The following is a 23,663-nucleotide window of genomic DNA, read 5'->3' as shown; positions in this document are numbered from 1 at the left end:
GCTGAGAAATGTTACTTGCACTTTATTACACGAAGAAAGGCCTGGTTAGTGAGGAAGGGTAGTCTCTGTTTTGCATTTAGATTCTCCACTAGCAGAGTTCATTAATATTAGTTGGGTATAGAGGCAATGAGTCCATTACGTCCTCACCAACCCCACTGCCCACACGGTGCGGTGCTTCTGATTCTAGGTTCCAGCAGCTGCCGTCCCCTGCAGCACTCTGCACTCTTACCAGAAATAGGCGGAGAAAGCAGGGCAGCGGCCGCGGCCACCCAGAGGTGGGAAGAAAGGGACTCTAGGATTGTGTTGCCCACCTTGGTGCCTGGCACACCATAAGGGCTGGAGAAACTGTTGGGTGGAGTGAAATGTGGGACAGGCACTTACTACGTGTTTGTGAAACATTTAGAAAGAAAAGAATCTGAAGAAGTTCAAGGAGCCTGTGCATTGTGGAATGCCGTTCTCCACGAACTTTTGGGAGCACCTTGCCTGTATATTTATTTCATCTTAGAATCCTTATGCTTCTAGACCGCTTTTGTTGCATCTATATAATCCCTTTTCTAAAACCGAGGGTTTTAGAATGATACTTTATGGCTACAGGTTGCAAAAACCTTAAATGTAAGTCCCTCCACCCCAGGTCCCAGAGTCGCCCGTCTCCCCCATCACTGGCTTCCCTCGCGCTTGGGCCACACCCGGCTGGACACACAGATGGTGGCTGGTCCCACTGGGGAGTCCTATACCTTGCCAAGGTATCTGATCGGCCTTGCCCAGCCCCGGCCCGCAGCGTTCACCGTGAGCGCAGGCCTTGGGGACTCCACCCACCCCTGCCCCTCTGGGGCCGCCAGGGCTTGGGACCAGAGCGCTCGGGGCGTTCACAGCGCGCGCACGCACGCGCGGGTCTTGGGGATTCCGCCCACCCGCGCCCCTCTGCGCCGCCAGAGCGCGAGGCGGCGTTCACCGCGCGTGCGCGCGGGCTTCGGGAACTCCGCCCACCCCCGCCTCTCTGCGCCGCCAGGGCGCGGGACCAGAGCGCGAGGCGGTGGGCGCGAGCCTGGCTTGGGCGACCGTTACCGGCCAGGAGGCGCTGACCGTTACCGGCCAGGAGGTGGCGGGGCTGACCCAAGGCCATCCCTGTACCTTGCCCTCACTGGGCGCCCTAAGGCGTGAACAGGCCGGACCTTAGCCGCTTCGAGGAGCGGCCTGGGCCGCTGGCGGGCCGCCGAGCTGCGGGTGAGAGCGGCATCCCTCCTCCACACCCCTGCTGCCGGCCGGCCTTGGCCAGGACCTGGAGGGCTGGACCAGCCGTCCCCTGCCTCTGCTGGCCAGCGTCCCTTCTGTGCAGGTTTTCTTATGTGCTCTGGAGCTCTTTGCTATCCCTAGATTACTGAACTGTGTCCCCATCATGAATAGGTAATGAGTTCTTTGAGAAACTTTGCTACCATTTGTTGTGTACCATATGCATACACAGAGGTATGCCCATAACACAAATGTATCTATAGGTGGCTACCTACGATTCTGTGTTGATAGTTAACTTTTTAAAGAAAATATTCTGTATTGAATTGCGTTAATAACCTTAGCAGCATTACACTTTCGTGTGTGCATACATGTATATATCTCTATGTGTGTAGGTAAATCTATACACATCACACAGATGCAAAAACAACATACACATTTAGTTTTGGCATTTATGTACTCGAGTTTTATTGTCTACCGTTTTGTGGTGTTTTTCACATCTCGTGTGTGAAGCATTGCTATTTTAGTTTCAAGAAATGAATTCACAAATTTATTTTCTGTTCTGTTTTGGAGAATTGAAGGGACGGAGTGTTAAGAGGCTGGAGGAGAGGGATAAACAAGGCCTCACCGCCTCCTGTCTTGGTGAATAAATGGGATTCCATCTTGGGGGAAATGCAATGAATTCAGTAACTTCTGTGAGGATTTACTGTTAACTGCACATTTGATGATGCTGACTTGTGAAGCTCTTTTGGCCTAATGTCTTTTTACTTTGCTGTGTGGGGTGGGGCAGGGAAGGGAGAGCGGAGTACTGTTTCCTTTATCGACTTTTGGTTTTATTGATACTGACTTTTGTTGTGGTTGGTTTTCTATTGTACTAATTTCTCTCCCTGGGAGCATACTCCTTTTCCAGCTTCTTGATGAGTGGTTTGTTTCTTGTGTCAGCTCATCTCTCCTATAAGGAGATACTGGGAGGATTCGCTGTGAAGAAATGAGGTTCGCTCTGGCGAGTTGTTTTGGAGATTCACAGTCTGTGGTCAGGTGGGCCCCACTAGTTGGGCCTCTGGAGTTGGTTTTCTTGCTGGCATGGTCCCAAGGTGCTGTAGAGCATCGTGTGACGAGGAAATGGTGTCCCTCTGTGTCTACAAAGCCACCATGATTTAATCCTGGGGGTTTCTGCCTGCTGTCACCGGTACCATAATTGGATTGTTTACACTCTTTGTACCATTAACCTAAGACTTTGGGGACCAAATCTTTAACAATGGGCTTCTGGGAGACAGTCAACATCTGACATCCAAACCAAGCATTTGTTTGTCATCCTTAAAATATGAAATACAGTTAATGTCCTAAATGTACTTCTAAGAACCAACAAAGCTGCATTTACAGTTTAAATGCATAATACTTTAATGTATGTGCATTCTATAAGGAAATGTCTGCTTACTATTGATTCTGTGAAATTGGTTATCTTCTGTTACCTATGATGTGGTCAATTTGACTGATGTCTTAGGTGATTTGAAAAGAAAGTAAATTATTACGTAAAAGGTTATATATGTATAGATCAGGTCAAGCGTATAGGTGTAAGGATCAAACTTTATTTTTTTATATTCTTATGACAGTTTTCTTTTGTTTAGCATACATTTGATAGATTATTTTCCATTCTCCCTTAAAAATTATGGTAGAATATGCATAACAGAAAATGTGCCATTTTAAAGAGTACAGTTCAGGGACATTAAGTACACATTGTTGTGTAACCATCACTCCTATCTATCTCAAGAACTTTTTCTTCATCCCAAATGGAAATTCTAGGCTGATTAAAAAAATAACTCTGCGTTACTGCTTCCCACCATGCCCTGGTAACCACCAAACTACTTTCTGTCTTTATGAATGTGACTATTCTAAGAACCTCAGATAAGTGGTATCGACCAAAGTAATCTTAATCAGACTGAAAGGCTGAAAAGGAAAGCTTTATTTCCAAAGAGGAGGATCTCACAGACTGGGGAACACAGATCAGAGATGACAATGTGCTCTGCAGTTAGACAGAGAAGCAGAGTTTAAGAGAGCATCAGAGAGAGACAATAGACAGCGCAGGAATTCCCGTAACCTGCTTCTTGAGGTGCAGCCGTGCAGGCTTGAGTGCACTCTTCATTTTTTATCGTGGGATAATGTTCTGAAAAGAGGGGCTGTTAGTATTTTCAGGGGGGATTTTGGCCCCTGTGATATCAGAAAGTTAGGGATTTTCTTGAGACATTTTTATGATTTTTATCTTTTTCTCTGACTCATTTTGAATATACAATAGTTAAACATCTATTATCTGGACAAACAGAGCCCAAAACTGTCTTTTTAAAATTTTTGTAACTATAAAGAGAGTAGATTTCATAGATATTGAGCAGGGTAGTTGTTAGTGCACAGCCTCAGTAAATTGATTCAGAGACTGTTAGCTGCCAGAAGTTCTACCTTTTCGCCCAATCAGGACTCAGGGAATGTGGGCAGAGAATAATGAGAAGCAGTTTTTTGCATGTTGGCAAAAATGCCAAGAAACTGGCATCATCTGTGTGTTAGCTGCTGATGTTTCTCTCTCTCTCTCTCTCTCTCTCTCTCTCTCTCTCTGCCTTTAGGATTTATAGTTGTACTTTTGTACATTTCTATTCATCTGAAAGAGATAGATCGTCCAACTGCTGATCTACCCGTTAAATGCCCACAGAGCTGGGGTTGGGTCAGGCCACCACCATCTGGGTCTGCAATTTGGGTATTAGGGACTCAGGCACTTGAGCCATCATTTGCTGCCTCCAAGAGTGTGCATCAGTAGGAAGCTAGATTGGAAGCAGAGGCATGACTTGATCCCAGACATTCTGACAAGGTGGCTTATCCTGCTGCACTGTAACACTGAACCCTAGAAATGTTTCTCTTTGTAATTGTCTTTTCTCTATGGTTGCTATGATTGTATCAACTGAACTGTGACCTTTTTTATTAACTGTTTTTTCCTTTTGCCAAAGAATACTTTCTATAAAATCTGTTATTGGCTCTTAATATCAAATTCTGTATTTATCCATTTGAGTCAGAGTCTGTTAAGGTAGCATTCTTGACCAATATAGACTAAAAGTAATTAGTTATAGATCTGTAGGTCTTCCTGTGTTGTCACCAGGTTGGTATGGCTCCTTGCTTTTGGTCCATCTAGTCCCTCAATGGGATTCCTGTACGGACTGTGAGAAATATGTGAATCAGAACAAGGGTCTCCAGTTGATAAAGACAGAATGAAATGTTAAAGTGGAAATTGGACATCTTGTGTTTGAACATGGCTTGGGCTAAGTTAGAGTGAATTCAGAGTGTCAGGGTGTTAAGTCAGCATGATTTTAGTGGGGGCTGGTTGAAAACATTTAGAAATACAAAAAAAAAAAAAAAAAAGACTAAAAACAAAGAAGATGATCAGAGTACCACAAGGATCATGAGAACAGTTTGTAGTCCTGAACAGAAAAGAGTACTCAGACCTGGGGTCCTCGACTAAACAAATCACGTCAAGGATCCTCCTTTCTAATTTCTTGTAACTGTTCGGCCTCTTTGGTGATTCTATCTAATCTGATCTCACCTGCCCAGCATATTTACGTGACTTCTCTACAAGTGGTATGAGATGGAATGAACTCTTCCTTATTGACTCAGTAGGCAACCCAAAGCCATCTGGTTGCCTAAAACCACAAAATAAGAATTGGGAGTTTTTTTGTTTTTGTTTTACTCTCCTATGCTTTTAGCAATATCTTCAGTATCCACTAGTAATTGGCAGATCAGATTTCGAATCATGCTTTTGTTTTCATAGACTCAAGTATCAGCCATGAGGCTACTAGAAACACTCAGTCCAACACTGTTAGCATTTCCAGCTACTATTTCCCTTTGAAATGATGGCTTTTGTGTAAACTCTATCATCTGCTCTGTGGATGGGTAAAGGAGCTATGTATTGGCCTAATGGACATATACTTCTATCTGCTAACTGTCTACATGTCTGTGAGGCCACCCCTGGTGGGAGGGTCTCATCCCATGCCCCAAACCAAAGCATACCCATGAGGTGTACACACAATTCCTGCAAAACTGTTTTCATTGATAGATGCATTACAAGGCAAGCTGAAAAGCACAATTTTAAAATATGAATGGGTTTGTGTTTGGTTTTGTTACCGGTGAATTGCAGGGTTCTTGTCTTTGCACAAGAAAGAATTCAGGCATGAGATAGATAGTAGTGGAAAGTAATTGAGGGTTTTCATGAAAAGGGTACAGGACATGGTAGATAAAGAGTAAAGCAACAATATCCTCTGCAGCAAAGGTCATGGGTCACAGAGGAGATAAAAATGAGAAGAAATGGTTACAAATAGCAAAGCAATCAAAACAGGTGATCTAGATGCCAGGAAGGTGCCTTGCCTGTTACATGACTAACATAATGTTTCTGTAATAGCTACCATAAACATGAAGAGTGTGGCAAGAACGGTCAGTAGGTAATAAAAGAATAAAGTTCCTGTGTTTGCTGCTGTTGTTGGCTCATACTGGCCTGGTCCAGTGTCTTGGATGATCAGGTAGACTCCACAGATTTCATCTCTTATCCTTCAAAGAGTGTCTGTCGTTAAGCTTGGTAGCCGGGAGGGGTTGAGATTTTGAGAATGGCTCTTGTAGGGCAACAGGTATGTCACACAGGATGCTTTGTTCAGCTGTGAAGTGGGAATCCGGGGATCTACTCCGTGTCATTCAGTTGCACAAGGATTAGCAAGCAACATCAGATAGGACCCCTTCAAGAAAGACCAGAGGGAATCTTTGAGATACCTCTTTCAAATGCACAATGCATAGTCTCCAAATTATGATAGGGTTCATCTCCTAATTGGGCAGTGGGAAGTTACTCCTTACAGATTAATCAATGGCCTTAATCATTGGCCTTAAGGCAAATACCTAAGCATTTCACCTTGGAATGATGTTTTGACTAAGCAGCTTCTTTTAAATGCATGGGCCTCTCAGCACCTCCAGTGGGAAAGGGATGCTTACTCACTGGGGTGAATCTCAGGTTTAGAAGAACAAGGGGAAGAGCCTGTGACCGGTGTGGCTTCACAGTGGTCAAAATCATTTTGGCTGAGCTTTAATAGTGCTGTATGTGCAGTCTACAAATCCAGATGATGATGGATGACAAGGACAATGAAAGTACTCTAGTAAGGGCATACTTCACAGACTTGTCTCATCATCTGACCAGTAAAATGAGTTCCTGATTCATTGTAATTCAGCAGGAACCATCCATGAAGGGATGATTTCCCACCCCTACCCCCAAAGAATTGTAGCTACCGCCATAGTGTGGCATGTCTATAAAGGAAGGGTTCAGTTGAGTGGGAAAACATGGATATCATGATTAGTATGTATTTAAGTCCTTGGGAACTGAGTAGCTGAATAAAGTCCATATGCCAGACTTCAACAGGGCCCCCAGGAAGGGGAAAGCTACTTGGGGGACAGTAGAGGAATGTAGATTTACCATTGCACTGGAACAGGTGGTGCAGAGCTGACAGATGGCAGTGGCTGTGGCTGCAGACAGCTCCAATGGCGGTGTCTTCCCCACTGGAGCACTTACTGGGAGCACTGTTTGAGATTGTGAGTAAAATTAAAGGTTTCTCTCAGCAGGATTTAGGAAGGGACTAGGCATCCAGTTTTTTTGTTTTTGTTTTTAAACAGCGTTGTCATATCTCTTTCTCCCTTTCTTGATCTGGAATTAAGCCTTGCTTGCTGCTGAGTCCAGAGAGGAAAGTTGTAGCTGGCGGAGTAGGAGTGGCAGTGGGCACCTGAGCAGTGCTGGTAGGGGTGAGTGCTTGAATGGCTGCAGTTTTGTTTTAACTTTCTAGTCAGCTGAAGTTGCCTTTGACATTCTCCATCTTATCAGAAGAATGACCCTGAGTTTGAATGACCAGTGCAGCCTTTGGGCAAAAAGATGGCCTCTGGTAGTAGCTAGAGCATGGTTTTGTTTTTACTAGGTTGGCAGATAAGGCTGGAGAGCCTGTTTGTTTCCATGACATCCTAAAGTTGTGGGCCACCCCGAAGGCGAATCTCCTGTCAAGTTAGTGTGTCAGTGGTGTTGTCTCTGGGTAGAAGGCATGCCTGAGTCAATGCCGGGAGCTCTGCTGCTTGGGCCAAATGGATGTCAGGAGTCAAAGAGACTACAGCATGTACTACCTGATAGTGTCTCTGGGGTCCCTTAGGATAGGAGCCATCAGTATACCAATTGGAGCCTGCCTTGGTCGGGGGAGTTTCCTTTCAGTCTAACCGTGGTGAGAGTAGTGTGTCAGCACAGCACAGTCATGAGGAACATCCCGGTCTGCGATAGGCAGCACTGAGCAGACTGCATGGAGTTCAGTCTGCAGGCTGACAAGTGTTGATATGATGGAAGTTGATGAGGGTTTATAGAGTGAGAAATACAAGTAGAGCAAAGGGAGTTGATAGAATTTTCCTGGTTATGCGTAGGAGAGCTGATGCACCTGCTATGGCCCTTCAGTGCTGGGGTAGGCTTCGAGCCTCTGATTGCATTGCTGGCTGTAGAAGTGCACAGGCCTCTTGTTGTCCCCCGTGAGCCCAGGTGAGGGCCTTCAGAGCATTTCCTTCCCTCTCAAGACAGGAAAAAATGAAAAGAGGCCACAATTGGGTTGTCCCAAAGTAGGGGCAGTGGTTAAGAGGGCCTCTGATTTTTAAAGGTCTGTTGTATTCTGACTGCCAGCATATAGGATCTAGGTGTGTTCCTTTATATAAAGGTTGGGCCATTGGAAAATACTTAGGGATTCAGTTTCTACAATATCCAGTTAATCAAGAAATCCCATAATCTACCTCTTAGTATTTTAGAAAGAGGGAATGGTAATAACCCTTGTAGGGGATTGGGTCAAAATTTAAGCCTGAGGGGTTAAAGAGAATTAGAAGAACTGGAGTTTCTCTCTAGAGACCCTTACGACTTTTAATTCCCAGGCAGCAGTAGACAAACTTTTTTGTGATAGTGAACAAAGAGGCAGAGCTTCTAAATATTGTAGAAGTCTAGTGCTAGTTTTAAAGGGAATGTCCTTTAGGTTAGCCTGAAGCACCTGAGAATAAAAATAAGCTGAGCTCTTGTGTAAGATAGTCACAAAACACACCAAACACCAGAGTAAAGGAAAGGGTTTATTGGGGAAACCCAACAGGCTGGAGAGAAGGGGTGAAGAAGGAAAAAAAGAGAGGAGAGTGTAAGAGAGAGAAACACAAAGAGAGGAGAGGAGGGAGCGAGTGGGAGATAGAAGAGAGAAGAGAAAGGAACACAGATGAGAAAGGAGAGAAGAGGAGGCTAGAGAGAGCTTTGTGTTCAGGAACAGGTCCTTTTAAAACTTTGCCAGAGGGCGGGCAGGGAAGCAGGAGCAGCAAATCCCATTAGGATGGGGGTGGGGCTTGACACTGGTGGTTGGGCCATGTGGTCACCTGGCTTCCAGCAGTGGTGGCAGGGGCTAGAGCCTAGGATGGTGTCAGGGTGTAGATTGTGCCATAGATAAGACTGTGCCATTTTCCTAACATCTTGTACATTGGGGCGATAGAGTCCAAATGTGCTGTTGTCCCTCCAGAGTGAAGGCAGAAAGCAATGGACTGTCAGGACCAACAGGGGTGCTGAATGCAGCACTACAGAGAGAAGTCAATGGCAGAACAGGTCAGGCCACTGGGCAGAATTTTGGATGACGGTATGAAGGTCAGGGACTACTGGGTGTTGGGGTATAACTACACCTTTAATGCTCCAGAGATTGTAAACAAAATGCCTTGGCCATTCAGTTTTTGGACATGCTGACAAGGGGTGTTGCAAGGAATGACAAGCCCATTCTTGATTAAATCAGTACCTCTGGCTTGTGGAGCAGCCAAAGCTTCAGGGTTTAGTAGGTACTGTTCAGTGTTAGACAGAAGCTTACTAGGGCCTGTTGGATAGCAAGGAGAACTGATTGTATTTGTCCCACATTGTTGTGTTCCGGATTGCCCAGATAGAAAGAACCAGCGAGACTGCCCCACACCACCTGTAGGCAGCTGACCTTTCATTCCCCCACTCCCAGCAAAGGGGTGGAGTTAACATACCACAAACCAGTTAAAAGAGAGTTAAAAGTCTAGAATGTCCCTCTTTTACTTAGAACACAGTTTTATGTTTGTAACCCTTTAAAGTTTTTATCATACAGTTTAGAACAGTTGGTTTTAAATGGAATTTTCCCATAATGTGTCCCCCTTGGTCACGCAAAACAAGAGACAAAGACCTCCGGAACAGGCACTGATCTGGACTGCGATCGCTTTGCCTGCCTGGCCACTCTCCTTGTGGAGAACACAGAACCGCAGGTTAGGGCTCATTCAGGCTTCATAGCCACAGGGCCGTGGAGCCACAAACACATTCACACCACACGCACTCTCTGTTCCATTACAGACACCACACAGGTACCTCATGGGTGGGGGCAACAGAAGCCTCCCCTTCCGCACAAAGGCAGGCCTGAGTACAGAGCACCCCAGGATGACTTACCGGGTCCTGAAGTTGAGGAGATCTGTCCACTTGCCCCATTTGGTTGGCCGTGGGGAGTCAGTCTGGGGGGGGGTACAGTTTTGGGAATTAGGATTCCAAGGAATGAGCTGGGAGGCGTGCCTTCCAATCTTCCACCAGCCGTTCCAGACCCCCCCCCCCCCAGTGGAGTCCTGCAGGTCAAAACTCAAAGCGCCAGTTTTGTTTGAACATACAGGGGTTTTTAAGCACTTGCTAATGGCATAGCTGCTGGCCCATGATTCCTTGCCACTCTCTGAAAGTTAAAGCCATGAAGAGAAACAACAACACAGAGATGCAGAAAGACAAGATAATAATACATTCTGGAATGAAGAAAAGGAGACAAATTCTCACAGCTGTAAAATGTGATATATATGTGTGTGTGTGTGTGTGTGTGTGTATATATATATTGCTCTGTGGGAGCAACCTACTTTATCTTAGTCCAAATAATTTAATCCTAACAGTGCGCACAACCCTTACCTTGGGGTTCTTGGCCAGCAGGGACATCTCCCTGCTGCCAGACTGAGGCCTCCAGCGTGTCCACTTCTGGCCACACACTGGTCTCCCCCTCTTTCTCCTTTACCCCTTATGCCTTCCAGACTCCTCGAATCTGTAGCCCTCTTACAAAAAGACTAGGTCTCGGTGTGTTACCTCTCACACCTTCCAGACTCCTCTTAGAGTCTGTGGCCTTCTTATGAAAAGACTAGGCCTTGGTGTGTTACCCTACAAAGTCCCACTACGGTGAGGGGCCACTTCTCGCGGGCCTCTCCAACCAGGCAAATCCCGGGCGGGGCCCCAAAATGTTGTGTTCTGGATTGCCCAGATAGAAAGAACCAGCGAGACTCTCTGAAATGCAAAGAACAAAGGGACTTTATTTGTAGGTCCAGCATGCTGGGGCCCCAGCCTCCCGTGCAACACAGTGCTGGGAGACCAAGACCCCTTTTTCTTTGTTTTTAGGGTTTTTATAGTCCCAGGGCAAACAGTATTACATCCGCATTCCTTCTTTCTCCTGGCGCTGCTGGACCAAGGACGGCCCACCTTATTGGTTGCCCCCACTTGGTCCTGCCAGACCAAGGACTGCCAGGTGTCAGGTTTCATCTTCTCCTACCAGGCGCATCCTGGGCCTAGCCAGCTCCTTTGTCTTGTGAGAAGCCTGTCATGGCGTGGCTCTGGCCTCTCACAACATCAGTAGGAATTTTGGCCCAATGGGAGTTGGGATTTTGGAGAGTAGACTTTTCAGGAAGGGCTGGATAGATACAAATCTGAACCAGCAAGATTTGAGTATGTTCCTTTGGTTCATGGTGGGCAGAGGAAAAGATTTCTAACACAGTGTCTCCCTTTTGGGAGAGAGAGGTGAGTTTCATGTAATTCTAGAAACCTCCTGCCTAGCAGAGGAATAGGAGCCAAGGGCACTATAAGGAAACTATGCTTTCCTGTAGGAGAGCCCATTCGGTATTTTTATTAGTTGAAATTTGTCAATACTCATAGGCTGATCGGATCCCCTGGCTTTTTGGATAATTACATTCCTCTGGAGCCGGACATATTGGCAGTGTTGGGGTTTGGTACAGCCAGGGTAGCACCTGTGTCTACTAAAGCCTGCTTAGCTTCTCCTGCAACCGTTAGGTTCATTTTTCCTCAAGTTAACCTACAGGATGAGAAAAAATGATTTCCCAGAGCAGCCCTAGTCGTGGTCAGTGAGGGCAGGATATGGGGCCTTCTCTGGGTGGTGTTGAATCCTTTTTTGACGTTCCCATGAGCTTTATTAAAGAAATAGTTCTTGTTTGCAGTCACTGGGTTTTAGGATCAGTAGTCCCCACTTAGATTTTTTGCATCTGAAAGACAATCAGCTGGGCTGAACCCCTTCCTATCAGCTCTGTTTGCTGTATCTTTTTCTGTGTTTTGGAAGGCACCTGGCCAGAGCAGCAGCCCCTCAGAGGGCCAGCCTTACTTGTGTTGGTCGACTTGGATGGCTGTGGAGGCAAGTGGCCCATAGATAAAAGGGAAGCTACAAAGCTTATTGGCTTCATCATCTGGTTTTTTTTATGGAGAATTTTGATTATTTTTTTAAAGATTTGTTTCTCTGAAAGATTACAGAGAGCACGAGTGAGAGAGAGATCTTCCATCCATGAGTTCACTCCCCACTTGGCCTCAAAAGCCAGTACTGGCCCAGGCCAAAACCAGGAACCTAGAGCTTCATGTGTCTCCCACATAGGTGCAGGGGCTCAAGCACTTGGGCCATCCTCCACTAATTTCCCAGGTGCTTTAGCAGAGAGCTGTATTGGAAGTGGAGCAGCTGGAACTCAAATAGGTTCCTAGATGGGATGCTGGCATTGTTATGCCCAGTTCAGTTGTCCCCAAAGACCACCAAGGAGCCGATACCACTGTAAAGCACACGAGAGTTTTATTGCAGGTCCGGGACTGGGCTCTCAATCAACACTGATGCAGCGGGTCTGAATTGAGAGCCCCGACCCTTCAGTTAACAGGGTTTTTATAGGGTTTTCGGAGACATTCTACACATCATGGTACCATTTAGCAAATCATCTCATCCCACGGGAAATTCAAAGGACATCTCTTAGAATTGATTAGTGCATCCAGTGGCGGGAACGGACCTACTAAAGGTGGTTGGATGGCTTTGGGGTTGATGTCTTTTGAATTGATTGGCCGAAGCATAGGGTCCGAGCTGACGGGATGTACGTGCCAAACTGCAGGATCTCAGGTAGCTATCAATCACCTTATCTGCCCTGAAAAGATAGCAGGAACTCTAGGTATTTTTCTGTTATCTGTTAATCGGCTGTTGCTAGGAGAGTTTATTGCAAGGGGAGTTCATTTATTTACTTTTAGGAGCTTCTGGCTCAGAGTTCAGGGCCTGGTCCTGCCCAAGTTACAAGATGGAGGCCTAATTAAAAATAGTTACACCTTGATCCAGGCTCAGGTCTCACAGCATCACAGGCGGTGGTTTTAACCATTATGCTACAATGCCAACCCTGATAACATGTCTTTTCAAGTTATAGTTTTCTACAACTGGCTCATCTTTTTTCTGAGTTCATCATTGCATGGTTTTCCAAGTAACCTGGGCAGCCATAAAGTATTAACAGCTTTGGTTAATACTGCAGGGATTTTTTTTTCTGGGTTTTTCCATGGCTGCCAGGCCTGAGAAAATGAAATCATCTACCCATGAGTCCCATCCAGCCTGGTGAGGGACACACCTGTGCTTGGAGGTGCCCACCAGCATGCGGACTGGTCAGCACAGGTCTGGAAATCTCAGTGGGCAGGCACCAGTCAAGGGCCCTCAAGAGTCTTCTTTAGGCTTTGGAAAATCCTTTACTATTACCCAAAAGTAAGCTTTTTTCCACGGACTATTGGTAAGCATATGAGTTATTATGAGCATTAGCCTGAATTTTTTTTTAAAGATTTATTTTATTTATTTTGAAAGGCATAGTTACAGAAAAAGCGAGAGTGAGAGAGAGATCTTCCACCTGCTGGTTCACTCCCCAAATGGCCACAACCACGAGGGATGAGCAAGACTGAATCCAGGAGCTTCTTCTGGGTCTCCCAAGCGTTTGGGCCATCCTCTGCTGGTTTTCCAGGCCATTAGCAGGAAGTTGGATCGGAAGTGGAACAGCTGGGACTTGAACCAGAGCCCATATGGGATGCTGGCGTCACTATGCCACAGTGCCAGCACCATCACAGCCTGAATTTAAAAAGGAGCGACAGGAGTTGCATTGTCAGTGGGAGAGGCTTCCTGAGGAGGTGGCGGGAGATCAGAAAGATAGTAAAGGGAACTTGATTGCAGAGGGATCCCCAGGAGTTGGCATGCATGATGGGGCGTGGGGGTGAGCAGAGGCGGTCATCAGAGGAGGGTGGATGTGGCAGGAGGAAGGCAACCTGGGGAACTGAACGGGGTAGGAGTGGAGTTGGGGTCCCCACCTGGAGGGCAAAGAAACAGCTTTTCCTTTGAAGGGGACTGAGGGGTAGACTTGGCGTTAGTGTCATAAGGCTTCAGGTTTCTGTAGTAGCTGTCCTAATTAAGTGCTGGTCTCTTTAAGGGAGGCTATTAAATCTTTAGAACTCTCACAGTACCAATTAAAGAAATCCAGCTGTTGTTTTTGTGAGGTTTGATTTATCTTTGTTCTTAGTGTGCAACTGCAGTAAATGAGGGGTATAAAAGGATCCTCACAGAGTAGCCACAAATGTTTAAGTCATCCTGGGTTAGCTTAGAGCAAACATGCAGTCACTCACAAATGCCCAACCATATGTCGTTCTTCGGCATGAAAGCTGTGGGCTTCCTGGTGGTGGTGGCTCTTGGAACCATTGCTTAGAAGCTCAGTTAGCCATGGTGCCCAATCACGGACGCCTCCTTTCTTTTCAGCAGGACCTTCTGCACATGGCTCCAGGGCTTCGTTTTTTAGTCCAGAAACCTGATGGGCTGAAGGCTTTCCTTAATGAGGTCCCAGAATTTTAGTCTGCGGCACCTTGTGGGCTGCCTCTCTCCAGACCTCAACCAAGCATGGGAGTGCTGGATCTAGGAGGGCCTTACTGAATTCCTCCTGCAGACCTGTCCGAAGACCAGCTGAGCTCAGTGGACTCGAGCAGGTGTTGTGCTCTGGTTTCAGGCAGCATCGAGAAGGAGTCAGGGACTGAAAAGCAAAAGAGCTTTATTTCCAGAGAGAGAGCTATTTACAGATTGGGGCAACACAGATTCACGAAAGAGCTGAAAGTGTGAGCAAAGTAGATAAGAAAACCAGAGAGGGGAACTAGACATACTCGTGGGAATTGCGGTAACACAGCTTTTTTTTTTTTTTTTAACTTAGTGTGTTCTAAAAGGGAAGGACTATTAGCATGTTAAAGGGGATTTTTGTCCATGTGATGTCAGAAAGGTTACTTTTAGGCAAGATGATTATTAGTGCACAGCCTCAATAAACCAGTCCAGACTGGCCATGGGGTAAGTAACTGCTGTCATACAAGGTTTCTCCCTTTTCACCCAATCAGGACCCAAAGAATATGGGAGAACAAGTGAGAAGCAATTTATTACAGGTTGGTAAAAAGCCCAAGAAATGAGCAGATTCTGCGTGTATGGTTGCTGGAAATGTTTTTCTTTGTGATGGTCTTTTCTTGATGGTTGCTGTAGTTGTCTTTATCAACTTCACTGTGACTTTAAAATTTTTTAGTCCCTCTTTTTTGTTCCAGAAAATCTGCCCTATAAAGTCTTTCATTGTCTCTTATCAAATTCTATAGCAGAATCATAGAATGTTTATCCTTTCGTGTCTGGTTTATTCTACTTAACGTGATGTGTTCAAAGGTTCCTCCATGCTGTAGCATATATCAGAATTCCATTCATTTTAAGACTGAATAATATTCTATTGTATGTATATGCTACATGTTGTATATATTTATATACCATATTTTATTTTCTCTTAATCTGTTGATGGGTATTTTGGTTGTTTCTACATTTTGACTATTGTGAATAGTGCTGCTTTGAACTTTGGTGTACAAATATATGAAGTTTCTGTTTTTAATTCTGTATATACCCCTAAAAATGCCACATCATAAAATAGTTCTGTGTTGAATAGCTTACCTCTATGTTTAAGCTTTTGCTATGGTTTTGTTTTATGGGTGCTTTATGGAAGCAGCATATGTGGCTAGATTACCCAGTTTTATCACTAATTTGCCCCTTAGAAAATCAGATGACCCAGGGTAGGTATTTGACCTAGCAGTTGAGATGCTAGTTGGGAAAACCACATCTCATGTTTGAATGCTTGGGTTCAAGTCTCTACTTCCAATTCCAGATTCTGCTAATGTATAACCTGGGAGACAGCAATGATGGCTCAAGTCCTTGGGTCCCCACCGCCCACGTGGAAGACCTGGGTTGAATTCCCAGCTTTTAGTTTCATCCCAGCTCAGCCCCGGTCATTACAAGCATTTGGGGAATGAATCAGCAAATGGGAGTTCTCTATTTTTAAAAAGATTTATTTATCTATCTATTTTTATCTACTTACTTATTTATTTGAAAATCAAAATGTGACAGAGGTAGAGACAGATCTTCTATCTGCTGGTTCTCTTGTCTCAAATGCCTACAACAGCCAGGGGCAGACCAGGCAAAAAGTCAGAAGCCAGGATCTCCACCTGGGTCTCTTACATGAGAGGTAGGGTCCCAGGCACTCAAGCCTGCATCTGTTGCCTTCCAGGGTTCTGTAGTAGGAAGATGGATTGCAAGTGTGGAGCAGCTCTGGGCACTCTGATATGGGCTGTGGGCACCCCAAGCAGTGGCTTAGCTCACTGCACTATGATGCCTGCCCCTGCCTTTCTTTCTCTCCAAGATAAATGAAATATTCTTAGAAATTAAAACATGTAATGAAAACTAATAGCTATGATACAATGTAAAATGGGATATTTAAATTCAAAATGTGTAGAGGAATGGAGTATAAGTATAGTATTTTTAGTATTTCTTACCTCTTCTGTTTCCTATTTTTATTATTGTTGCCAAATTGCTATCATATCAAAATAGCATGTTACAATCAAAAAATGTTTTGTGGAAGCATTTTTGTAACAGCAAAACAAAAACCTATAGTAGACTTAACAAACATAATAAGGAATCAGAACACATTACTGGAGAAAAATCACTTAACCACAAAGAAAGATTGTAAGGGAGAAAAAGGCAGAGAGGAACTACAATAAAACTTGAAAATGGCAGTAGTAAGTTCTTACTTATCAATAATTACCTTAAATGCAGGTTGATTAAATTTCTCAATTAAAAGACACAGTGATTGAATGGATTTTAAAAAAATACCCCGTTGTATGCTGCTTTCATGAAACTCATTTCACCTCTAAGAATATGAATAGAATGAAAGTGAAGGGATGGAATGAGATATTCCTTACAAATCAAACCCAAAAGGAAGCAGCAGTAGCCAATAAAAAATTTTAAATCAAAAGCAGTAAAAAGAGAAAAGGTCATTATATAATGATAAAGGGTTTACTTCAAGAGGAAGTAACAATTATAAATATATACCCAAAATCAGGGCACCCAAATACATAAAGCAAATATGAATAGACCTGAAGGTAGAGAGAAAATAATAGTAGGTGACAAAGCAGTCTATTTTCAGGCATTGACAGGTCATTTAGAGCATCAGCAAAGAGTTAAATTGCATGCTAGATCCAACCAGAGCGAACAGCTGTCTCCAGAACAGCCACCCAACAGCTGCAGGACACATAGTCTTAGCAGCACCTGTAACGTGCTCAAGGACAGATCACATGGTAGATCATAAAACAAGTCTCAACAAACTTGAAAAACAGGAATCGCATCGAGTATCTCTTCAGACTACATTGCAACAAAACTAGAAATCAATAACAAGAAAAACTTTGGAAATTGTATGAAAACATGAGAGTGAGGCAGCTAAACCTGAACAACCAGGGATCAAGGAAGAAAGTAAGAAGGAAATTGAACAGAGTATTGAAGCAGTGAACAGAGATACACAACATACGAAAACCTGTGGCATACAGCTAAAGCAGTACTGAGAAGCTTATAGCAATCAATTCCTGTATTAAAACTCATAAATTTGGGGCCGGCCCTGTGGTGCAGCAGGTTAAAGCCTTGGCCTGAAGTGCTGGCATCCCAGATGGGCACTGGTTCTAGTCCCGGATGCTCCACTTCCGATCTAGCTCTCTGCTGTGGCCTGGGAAAGCAGTAGAAGATGGCCCAAATCCTTGGGCCCCTGCACCCACGTGGGAGACACGGAAGAAGCTCCTGGCTCCTGGCTTCGGATCAGTGCAGCTCCAGCCATTGTGGCTATCTGGAGAGTGAACCAGCGGATGGAAGACCTCTGTCTCTGTCTCTACCTCTCTCTGTAACTGTCTTTCAAATAAATAAAAAATAAATCTTTAAGAAAATCATAAATTTCTGATAAACAATTGTACCTCACAGAGCTAGAAAAATGAAAACAAGTTAAAATTAGTAGAAGAAAGGGAGGGAATAAGAAAGTACAGAACAGAAATAGCCACTAAAAATACAGAAAAAACCTGTTTTTTTTTAAAGATAAGAAAAATTGGCAAACCTTTGACTAAGAAAAGGAGAACTCAAACTCAGAGGAAAAGAGAAGTGCTACAACTGATCCCACGGAAATAAATAAAAAGTTGGAGATTACTATGAGCAAATATATAGCCACAAATTTGATAATTTAGAGGGAATTGACAAATTTCCAGACATACATACCTTACTCAGATTAAGTTGTGAAGATACACACTACTCAAATAGACCAATAACAATTAAGTCTCTCAGTAAAGAAAATTCCAGAACCAGGTGGCTTTGCTGCTAAATCATCAAACATTTAAAGAATATTAGCAGTTATTAATTTCTTCTAAAAAATAGGAGAGGAGAGATTTCTTCCACTCTCACTCTATGAGGCCAGTATTACCTGGATTGTCGCTCCCCCATTCGCGGAGGAACGACACAGGACCCTGCGCTGTTCTTTTGTCTGCTCGGCCCTTCCCGGGTTTGCTGCTGGTTCTTCCCGGGTTGGCTGCCAATCCTTCCACCTCCGTGGAAGGGTGGCGGTTCCCCCTGCCACTTTCCCCACTTCCGCGGGGGAGCGGCACACCGCCGGCCGGCTCTCTCGGGGGCTGCTCAGGTGTTCCTTCAGATAGATGTTCCTCTTATATGTTCCTGGTGCATGTTGTCTCTCTCCTCCTTTATAGTCCTCTTCCACCAATCCCAACTCTGCTACCCACACGCCGAGTACACTGCTCTCCTCCAATCAGGAGCAGGATCAGCTCCTGCAGGTTATTGGTCGAACTGGAGGCAGCTGTGTAGAAGTTGTTTATTCCTCTCCCAGCGCCATATTGTGGGAGAGCAGATGCATAGAATAAGTCTCAATTCCAGTAACCTAGTCTAGTCCGAGTTGCTCCCCACACTGGATAACATATCAGGCAAGAAAAAAAATACCAAAAAGAAAAACTATAGTCCAATATTCCTAATGAACATAGGCACAAAAATTCCCAGCAAAACACCAGCAAGCCAAACTCCAACACCACATTATAAAGATTATTTACCATGATTTAATGGGATTTATACCAAGGGTGTAAGGATGGCTCAACAGATGCAAACCAATAAATGATAGACCACATCAACAGAATGAAGGACAAACAACATATATCTCAACAAACATCTCAAACAAACATCTATCTCCAGTAGAAGCAGAAAAGGCATTTGGTAAAATCCTACATCCCTTCATGGCAAATACACTGAACAAATTAGGTGTAGAAGGAATATACCTGAACTAAATAAAAGCCGTATGTTAAAACTAACAGCTAACACCATACTGAATGGACAAAGTTGAATGCTTTCCCTTTAAGATCCAGAACAAGACCAAGATACCTTCTTTTGTTAAAAATTTATTCATTTTTATCTGGAAGACTGAAAGGGAGGGAAATATGGAAGGGAATGGGGGAGAGAGAGAGATCAACCTTCCATCCCCTGGCTTGCTCATCTAGGGCTGGGCCGGGCTGAAGCCAGGGGCTATGAACTAATAAATAAATTCAGCAAAGTTAGGGGACACAGAATCAATGTTTAAAGATCAGGAGTGCTGTTATACATCAATAGCAAATTATCTAAACAATCAAGATTGCAATCCTATTTCCAATAACTAAAAATAAATACCTAGTTGGTTAAACTTGGAGGTGAAAGATCTCGACAATAAAAACTATGAAACGTTAATGGAAGATACTGAAGAGGGCACAAGGAAAAGACATGCATGGATTGAAAAACCAACATTGTTAAATGTCCACATGACCCAAAGTGATGTGCAGATTCAATACATTCCCTATCAAAATACTAGTGACATTTTTCACAGAACTAGGAAAAAAACCATTACTAAAACTTGGGAACCATGAAAGACCCCAAATATCCAAAGCAGTTTTAAGTACAAAGAACAAATCAGGAAGCTTTAAAATATATTATAAAGCTACCACAATTAAAACAGCATCATATTGGCAGAAAAACAGACACACAGGGCACTGGAACAGAATAGGGACTGTAGTGGTAAACTCACATATCTATAGTCAACTGATCCTTGAAATAGGTGCTAAGTGCCTGTACTGAAAAAAAGGACAAACTTTTCAATGAGCAGTGCTGAAAAAATCGGATATCCATTTGCAGGAGAAAGAAGCTAGACACTGTTACTCACCATGTGCAAAAATCAAGCAAAATGGGCTAAAGACCTAAATGTAATACCCTGTGGGGAGCAACTCGGACTAGACTAAGTTACTGGAATTAAGACTTATTCTATGCTTCTGCTCTCCCACAATATGGCACTGAGAAGGGAGAAGCAGCTTTTACACAGCTGCCTCCAGTTCAACCAATAAACTCCTGATTGGAGGAGAGCAGCGTACTCGGCGTGTTGGTAGCAGAGTTGGGATTGGTGGAAGAGGACTATAAAGGAGGAGAGAGACAGCATGCACCAGGAACATCTAAGGGGAACATCTATCTGAAGGAACACCTGTGCAGCCCCCGAGAGAGCCGGCCGGCGGTGTGCCGCTCCCCCGCGGAAGTGGGGAAAGTGGCCAGGGGGAACCGCCCTTCCACGGAGGTGGAAGGGACGGTAGCCAACCCGGGAAGAACCAGCAGCAAACCCGGGGAGGGCCGAGCAGATAAAAGAACAGCGCAGGGTCCTGTGTCGTTCCTCCACAAAGACGGGGAGCGACAATACCCCAAACTGAAACTACTAGAAGAAAATAGGGGAAATGCTTCAGCATATTAAGACAGGCAAGAGCTTTTTGGATCAGAACCCAAAAGCTTAGGAAACAAACTCTCTATGTAGGTGTATATCCTTAATTAATGTTTTGGTAGGTGAGGTGTTGGCCTGTTTAACTCAAGTAAGTTTGTTAAAATGTCCTACCGTCATACTAGATTTATATGTTTCTCATGATGATTCTGTCAGTTTTCATAATATACATGTATCTATTATATGTGTGTTACCTATTCTGAAACTAAGTTGTTATGGGCAAGTTGTTTTGGAGCCAAAATTCTTGTATCGTGCTGTGTTTCCAGGCCATGCGTCTTGTCTCTCTCTGTGGTCTGTCATTTTTCATTCAGTTTTCAGAGACTCCCTTTTTCATATCTCAGAAGCCATTCCCTTTTCACCTGCCCTGGTGTATGTAGGGAATCCTGGTAGTACCAGGACATGGGCTTTTGATGCTTGGTGAATGGTAGAAGTAGTTCAGCAACTTGAGCTACCAGGTCTGTTGACTCTCCTAAATTCTTGTTCATGACTTTCCCTGAGAAAATGGTCTTTAAATGAATGATTTTTAGATTAGAATTTAATATGAGCTAAAATTGTATGCACATAAACCCATCATGTAAGAAGGGAAAAATTGCCTTAGAGAAAGAGTTAGACAACATGGTTTGCCCTCAGAAGGCTAAGTAGCTTACTGAAGGGACTACAGATTACACTAAATTCAAGAAACATGGGAAGGTAATTGGGATATTGAGCCTCTGGAGAAATTGGGAGCCATATATGAAGTTTTGAATACTAATAGCTGTAACTGTCAAATTCTCTACTATTAAATAATGTAAACTTTTTTATAGCCAGTGACTTCATAATTTCATCGAGACTAAAAAATGGCGAAATTTATTCCCCTTGATTTTACTACTTTAATTCAAGAAGAATGTGAAGAAGGCAAGAAAAAAACAAGGTAAAAAGAAGATATGGTAAAATGAGATTTTGTTTTTCCCTAGAGTATTTCAACACTAGATGGCTAGCATGGTGAACCACTGTAGGCATACAGTGACCAGCCACATCAGCCAGGGCACTTGGGCTGTTACTACTTCAGCACCCCATATGTGCCAAGGGTGGAAAGGAGTAAGTGGATAATGACAAGGATGGGTGTTCATGGCTGTCCCTGAGCTCCGCCTTCCCCCTCTCAATATTCCACTCTCCCTGCCCACAAGGCCACCAAACTAAGGAAAGAGTGGTGTTGAAGGCGGAGTACTGAGGGTTCATTGAGGGGCAGGATTACGCATGTAGGGACGGGAGAAAGGGTGGGGGTGGGGAGGTTAGTACAGTTTCAGTGGAGGAAGCTTTTCAAGATGTTATAAACCAAATAGGGACTCACAACAGGAACTGTTCATAAACAAGAAGTTGTGTCTTATTTGTCCCTGAAGAAAAGTTTACTTATGCGATTAAGCATTTTTATTTAACAGACCAAAGGCACTCCCCCTCCCCCAGAAATACAGATGATCTGTCACAGAAGCCTGCATGTCTTCTGCCTTCTTAAAGTCTGCTCTCCTGAACAGATTATAGACAGTAATTTAGGATTTTGTTCTTGAAGTTTTTTTCAACATTTACAGAGTAGACAGTTGCCTGATGTGCTGTGGGAAGATTTTGGTTTTAATCCTTAGAGGGGTTGAGTTCTCTGCTTTATTGTCATAAAGGAGAGCAATGCATAAATACGCAATTTCAGGACACTGTTCCGAGTTCATTCTGCCACCTACCTAAGTGGGAACATTTCTTCATCTAAAACGAGATTGATTTTCTTATACCTTCTAGCTTTACATTTCTAGTAATAATATATGATATTTATTTTTATGTGAAAACCAGTTATACCTACTGGAGCACTTAACTAGACTTGCAGTGTAAATGTTCCAGATCTTATTAATAGACACTATATTGTACTATAATGTACAAAATAAATATTCAATCTTTAAGTTGTAGAGAATGTTAACCATAAGAGGCTGTTTCAGTTACAAAAGTGAAACTTCAGGTGGTTGGGCTAACAGTTCATTATTTATTGGTGTGATTGTTAATTGTTTACTTGGAATATATTTTGTCCTACCAGACATCAGACATGTGAAGAGCAGCAATCCGAAGAAATCACAGAATCAGAGAATCAACCGTCTGAAACAGATGAGCAGGGAGCCTTGGGATATGACACAGGGAGGACGCTCCCTGTGCCACTGAAGGCAGAGAAGAAACAAGAAATAGATGAGGATTACTATCCAGGCATGTGGATTCATGTTTTATTTTATGGAGACCGAATGAAGTTTTCCTATAACATTAAATTAGGAAAACAAGTGGGGCTGGTGCTGTCAAGTAGCAGGTAAAGCCACCGCCTGCAGTGCCAGCATCCCAAATGGGTGCCAGTTTGAGTCCTGACTGCTGAACTTTGGATCCAGCTCCTTGCTACGGCCTGGAAAAGCAGTGGAAGATGGCCCAAGTCCTTGGAACCCTGCACCCACATGGGATACCTGGAAGCAACTCCAAGCTCCTGGCTTTGGATCGGGTCAGCTCTGGCCATTGCTGTCATTTGGGAAGTGAACCAGCAGATGGAAGACTCTCTCTCTCTCTCTCTCTCACTCTCTCTCTCTCTCTCTCTCTTTCTCTCTCACCTCGCCTCGCCTTGCCTCTGCCTCTCTGTAATTTGGCCTTGCAAATAAATTTTAAAAATCTTAAAAGAAACAAGTAAGACACACAGAAATACTACAGTTTACTTTGAAAATATAAGGTTTGGTATTTTATTAATTAGATTAGTCATGGCAATTATCTGTGCCATCAAATACAAAGCTCACTTTTTAAAGGGAACATTACCCAAATGCTGATAAACAAAAATAACAATAGAGATATCACCACCACCAAGGAGGTTGGACATTTCTGTTTCTATAGCAACTTGCAGTTGACATCACTCTATCTGAATATTGTCATTCCCCCTCTTCGTGGAGGAACGACACAGGACCCTGCGCTGTTCTTTTGTCTGCTCGGCCCTCCCCGGGTTTGCTGCCGGTTCTTCCCGGGTTGGCTACCGACCCTTCCACCTCCGTGGAAGGGCGGTTCCCCCTGCCACTTTCCCCACTTCCGCGGGGGAGCGGCACACCGCCGGCCGGCTCTCTCGGGGGCTGCACAGGTGTTCCCTCAGATGTTCCCCTTAGATGTTC

At 44.1% G+C, this 23,663-nt stretch overlaps 1 protein-coding gene across 1 annotated transcript in view; it reads left to right on the top strand.

Moving 5' to 3' along the window:
* The first annotated feature begins 934 nt into the window (after positions 1–934).
* DNAH14 (dynein axonemal heavy chain 14) overlaps positions 935–23,663 on the top strand; it is a 344,335-nt gene continuing 321,606 nt past the window's right edge. The window contains exons 1-3 of the mRNA XM_070055424.1: positions 935–1,404; positions 21,321–21,427; positions 22,571–22,734. Of these exons, the coding sequence (XP_069911525.1) occupies positions 21,354–21,427; positions 22,571–22,734 (238 nt within the window). The 5' untranslated portion in view covers positions 935–1,404; positions 21,321–21,353. The remainder of the gene's footprint in view (positions 1,405–21,320; positions 21,428–22,570; positions 22,735–23,663) is intronic.

Source organism: Oryctolagus cuniculus, chromosome 13, assembly GCF_964237555.1.
Source record: "Oryctolagus cuniculus chromosome 13, mOryCun1.1, whole genome shotgun sequence".
NCBI classification, from domain to species: domain Eukaryota; kingdom Metazoa; phylum Chordata; class Mammalia; order Lagomorpha; family Leporidae; genus Oryctolagus; species Oryctolagus cuniculus.
The sequence above is the reverse complement of the archived record's forward strand: the minus strand, read 5'-3'. Positions and strand labels throughout refer to the sequence as shown.